General features: G+C 48.3%; 1 protein-coding gene across 1 annotated transcript; it reads left to right on the top strand.

The window, feature by feature from the left end:
* The first annotated feature begins 785 nt into the window (after nucleotides 1-785).
* Nucleotides 786-2210, top strand: LDOC1 (LDOC1 regulator of NFKB signaling). The gene has a single exon (XM_006072621.3). The coding sequence runs from the start codon at nucleotides 931-933 to the stop codon at nucleotides 1369-1371; it is 441 nt and encodes a 146-aa protein (XP_006072683.1). The 5' UTR covers nucleotides 786-930; the 3' UTR covers nucleotides 1372-2210.
* The last annotated feature ends 3267 nt before the right edge of the window (nucleotides 2211-5477 follow it).

Genomic DNA, 5477 nt, shown 5'->3' with positions numbered 1-5477 from the left:
CAGAATGTGGTGGCCCGAAGGCTGTATCCCCAACTCATTTGTCAACTATTTGAATAATCGCATTCAAAGTAGAAAAGCAAAGCCATTTTTAAAACACAAGTGTTTATTGTTAAGCAGGAATAAATACCCAGTAGTCAAGAAACACTAACATTAGGACAGAAGTAGAGTCAAAGATAGGCAGGACTCCTGCAAATGGTGATTGGATGCTAAATTCTGCAGAACTTTTTACACTTTGCTATTTACAAAAATAATTTTAAACAAAGGGATAGAAGTACACAATACTATTTTCCAACCAAAGAAAAGTCCCTTTTAAATATCGTTTTGTCATGAAAGACAGGACCCCTGAGGGTCTTTCATAACTCTTACAGGGTGTGACGCTGGCGTGCAGCCAGCACTGCTAACGGTTCTTTGGGTGAGGGAGATTTCATAAGCCAAGAAATGTGTTAAAACCACTCAGAGGGAACCCAGGGGCCACTGGCCCTCCAAGGAACACCGAGATGTATGAGTCGGCTTGGCTGAAGGGTGGTGAGTCCTTTAAACCTGAGCAGGTTGAACCTCTCTGAGAGATGGGTCTTTCGCGCCTGCACGGTCCAAGCCATGGCCCGACCCACATCCAAGTTTGGGTCTTCGCCTTTATCCAGCGGCCCCGGGACCTGCGAGCGCGGACCCCAAGCCCTTGTCCGCGCCACCCCGGCCCCGCCCCTTGCCTTTCCCGGCCCCGCCCCCTCCAGCCGGGCGGCGCCGGAGCGGGGCCGTCAGCTCGGCTGTGTGGGCGGAGCTTGCGCCGCCGCCGGGACCCCTGCGCGCACCGCCCCTCGCCCCTAGCCACCGCGCGTCTCCGCCGACACGCACTTCCTGCGAGGCCTCCGAGCGCACCTTAGCCCGGCCGAATCGAGCTGTGCCCTGCCTTGCCTTTCCAAGCTGTTCGCCATGGTGGATGAGCTGGTCCTGCTGCTGCACGCGCTTCTGATGCGGCACCGCGCCCTTAGCATCGAGAACAGCCAGCTCATGGAACAGCTTCGGCTGCTGGTGTGCGAGAGGGCCACCCTGCTGCGCCAGGTACGTCCGCCGAGCTGCCCTGTGCCCTTCCCCGAAACGTTTGACGGCGAGAGCTCCCGGCTCCCCGAGTTTATCGTGCAGACGGCGTCTTACATGCTCGTCAACGAGAACCGATTCTGCAACGACGCCATGAAGGTGGCATTCCTGATCAGCCTGCTCACCGGGGAAGCCGAGGAGTGGGTGGTGCCCTACATTGAGATGGATAGCCCCATCCTGGGCGATTACCGGGCCTTCCTCGATGAGATGAAACAGTGTTTTGGCTGGGATGACGACGAAGAAGACGAAGACGAAGATGAAGAAGATGATTATTAGGCCCGGAGACCCTCGGGCCTAGGAGGGGGAAGGGCACTGCCCGCCGCCACCCCCCTGCCTCCCCGCCTCGCCCCGCCCGGAGCCACCGCGCTCCCCTAACGCTGTGATCCCCTGGCCTTTCCCTCCCCTCTGGTTGTCTTCCTCACCCTCCACTCTCTGCCGTAGTGCTTGTCTTTGTTCCAGGCATAGTGCTCTCCAGTCACCTGCTGAGGCTGGGGCGTCTCTGAAGTGCGCTCTGCTGCCCACTCTGGCCAGCCCCAGGACCCTCACTGCTCATTAGAACTGTGTTCTGAGCCCCAGCTCTAGGGCAAGCCCCTCTTACAAACCGGTCAGCCTATACTCTGCCCTGCCGACTGTCAGGCCTGCACCTCTGCCCAGCGACCTGCGCTGCCACCCAAGCACCCTCCATCAGATTCCAGCGACAGACCCGGCCTTTGGAGATCAGGAGCAACCTAGAATATGCCTTTGTGGGCTACACCTCCTGGGACACTGATTTGGACTGCTCACCAACAACTCCACCCCCCTCCCCAGGGGCTAATCTTTCAACTTGATTAATTGTTCCCTACTAACTCCGAGTCTTCCTCGTGCCCGACGAGATTGCTGCAGGAGCCCATTGTGCCTGGCAACCCAATTGTTGACATTTCTCCTATGCACCAGTTTTGCACACCTGTCATCTTTGTTTCAAAATTGCAGCAGTCCCATCGAGGTGTGCATTTGGACAAAAATACTAAAAACCGAACAATACAAACAAAAGCAGGTACTCAGCCCAGCTCCTCAATGCTACCTGGAAAAAGCATTTGCATTCTTTTCAATAAATTTCAAGCACTACCGAAAAAAAATACCAAAAAGTGTCTTTTCATGGTTAAGGGCTATCATTGGCCTTTGCCACTTTCACCCTGACTCTCATTATTCCCACTGGTATCAGGGAATCTAATTCAACGTTCAATCTCTGTACTCCCCACTGTCACGACTAAGCTCCAGAGGACAGTTACCACAGGGCTTTATGGGGAAACTGGTACTACCCCTACTGACACGTTTCTTATAGCCCTGGTGAAGGGAGTGTTCTCTGGTGCTTCTGAGGTGGCATGGGTAAGGGGTGGCTGAGGCAGACAGGTGGCACACCATCCCAAACTGGGACACTTTTGAGAGAACTTCAAGGGGGCACTGTTAATAATTAGACTGGAACAACAAATACAAGTCAGGACACACAATATTTCTATCTTCATGAGCTTTGGGGTTCTTCCTCAACATGGTCAGAGATGTTCTGCCTCTTAACTCTTAGTGCCTGTGGGGTGCTATTGATTTCGGGCTTCAGTACATAGTGTAGCACATTGTTTTAAAACCCCTTTTAGGTGCTTGAGCTAACATTAAATCCCAGATCCTGGATAAATGTGTGCATACTAAATGGAGCCCGATTTGAACGTTTCATCTTCCTCAGGCAGATCCCCTTAGAATTTCCACCCATCCATGTACCCCAGATTCCTCCCTGAAGAAACTGACAAGATTCCTGGATCTTGAACTGCTGCTATCTGAGCTATGCTATCTCTGTGGGCCCGGAGGGCTCAGAGGCACTGAGGTAGTGGGGTGAGTGTTGAGAAGAAACTGCATACCTTTTGAGGCAATTACCCGGTTAAGTCGCTGGAGTGTTAAGCCAGGGAACCTTGGTCCGGGGGTTTGTGGGGGCTGCCTATGCCAGCCAGGACCTGTCATGGAGGATTTGAGCTGTTCTGAGTTCTTATCTGTATCTGCCCCAATGTCTTCATTGTACCATGTCCAGAGCCAGCCCTGCCTTAGAACTTCTAATTTAGATAATGAATTCCTTGTTGTTTAAGACCTTTCGAAGCTAAGTGTTCTTTTATTTGTACTGGTAAACCTCACAGTGTGGGTTAAATGAGATCCTGATCATTCTCCTGGGTACTTTATGGGTGTGGATTCAGTGAGATCACACCCATGAGATAGTTTGAACTGTCTCTGCTACACGGTGAGCACTCAGTAACCTTGGGCTCTTACTCTTAGGCCTGGGAACTGAAGCATCATTCCAGAAACAGATCTCTTGCTATGACCTTGGCCTCAGTAGGAGAATGTCAGGAGTCCATAGAAGCAGGGTAGGCTCAGGGATAGTGGAAATGGGAGCAGCACGAGACTTTGTTTACTCTTTTGGATCTGGCATGAAGTCAGATAAAAAGCCAGTTTACAGTTACTTTGGTGAAGAGGCAAAGTCCAGAGCAGGAGTCATTTTTCCAGCCTAAGCAGGTTGTTTCTGGAGGGTGTGACAGGAGTAGATAACGATGTAGCAGAGGAGGTTGAGGTCCATCCTGGGGATGGATGTGGGAAAGTGCTGGTCAAGAGCTGAGAGCTGAATGAGACCCAGCGAAACCAAAAATCAGTCATCCAAAGTAATCAGTGGCCTGGGTAGACTTAGAGGAGAAAGAGATATGGTGGTCAAAGAAATGTAGTTCTTGGCCTCATGGTGATTTCAATTTGTTGCTCTTATGGTGCTTTGGGCCAAAATTAGGATGCTACCTTGCTACAAGTTAAGGTCCAGAAAGAGAATCTAAATGGATTAGATTTGAAGGTGACCTTTTCAGGGTGGAAGTTGAAGGCATAAATAGATGAGATCTCCTCCCTACCACCAAACCAAGTGAGTCCTTTCTTTTCATGGGGAAGTATGGGTCTCTGGTCAGTGAAGATGCCAATGCAGTGCCTGAGTAGCACTCATGACAGCTAGGCCAGGAGTTTCTGGAATCTGAAATGCACACATCCTGGGCATGTATGCATGGGTGTGAGCTGACTCTGTGTGTGTGTGTGTGTGTGTGTGTGTGTGTGCGCGTGCGTGCGTGTCCTTCATGTGTCATGGAGGAGCAGGTTATGCTGTGAGCTGCAGAGAGGGGCAATGTTAAGAATCTGGCTACCTTGGGGGCAGATTCTGCAACAAAAGCATCAATACTAGCAAGGGCATGACTCCCATGGGAGGAATTCATGACAGTTTGATTGTAGCATAAGCACAGCAGAAAAGAATGGAGAAGCAGATAAGCACATCTGAACAGAGTGTCACCACTCAGATGGAAACTATTAAAAGTAGGTGAAAATGTTGAAATAGCAAGTTATGAACTTCAGACTCCTGAATTCCCACCACACTGAACTTGAAAAGGTCACTGAAATTATGCTGTTAATGAAATCAATCATATTGTAGATCATACTCATGGAATCATATTAAATCTTCCAAAGTATGATTGAATTTCTCTAATCATTTGAGTAGGTAAGCAGTGCCATCCATTAATCCTGTGTTATTGTGTTTTGCAGGATGGTATGTAAAGCTAGAGGTACATTATGCACATTGTGTTTGGTTATGTTCTGTTATTATAATAGTGATTTGGAAGTAGAGGGAGATGTCTTCTTGAAATTAGTAGAATATATTTTTTAAAATAAATGAATTTAAATAATTTTTTAACTTCTTAAAGCAATTAAAATGAAGCTAATAAAGGGGTATCTGAATTTAGAACATTCCTGAGAATGTTTTCCTTGATGGATGATTAATGTGGGGTAATTGTATGAAGTATATATATTATTTGCTTTGAAATATGAATTTTGCTGGGCTTTATGGTAAAGAACCTGCCTGCCAATGCAGGAGACTCAGGTTTTATCCCTGGGTCTGGAAGAGCCTCTGGAGGAGGGCGTGGCAACCCACTTGAGTATTCTTGCCTGGAGAATCCCATGGACAGAGGAGACTGGTGGGCTACAGTCAATAGGGTTGTGAAGAGTCAGACATGACTGAAGAGACTTAGCGTGCATGCCTGCATGAATTTTGCTAAAGTAGCATTAGAAGTGTCTGGTAGTTTGCATTACTCAGTAGTTCAAGTATATTTCCTACAGTCTTATGCCCACTTATTCCTAAAATTAAATACAAGGAACTATGACCTGTTTGGTGTCCTTCGACAGTGCTGGAACCGCTACTTCTGATCATTCCCCTTGCATTTTTTCCCTTCTTGTCTGAAATGCTTCTGTTATTATTTGTTATCTTCAAATATTGTATTGTCCAGAGAGTTAACAAAAAACAACAACGATGCAGTTAGCCCGTGATGGATAATTGCTTGCTTGAAATAATT

Source organism: Bubalus bubalis, chromosome X (assembly GCF_019923935.1).
Source record: "Bubalus bubalis isolate 160015118507 breed Murrah chromosome X, NDDB_SH_1, whole genome shotgun sequence".
Taxonomy (NCBI): domain Eukaryota; kingdom Metazoa; phylum Chordata; class Mammalia; order Artiodactyla; family Bovidae; genus Bubalus; species Bubalus bubalis.
This window is presented reverse-complemented; position numbering and strand designations above follow the sequence as displayed.

What these genes read in the sequence shown, in the direction of transcription:
- LDOC1 (XM_006072621.3), top strand. Translation starts at nt 931, where the DNA reads ATGGTGGATGAGCTGGTCCTGCTGCTGCACGCGCTTCTGATGCGGCAC.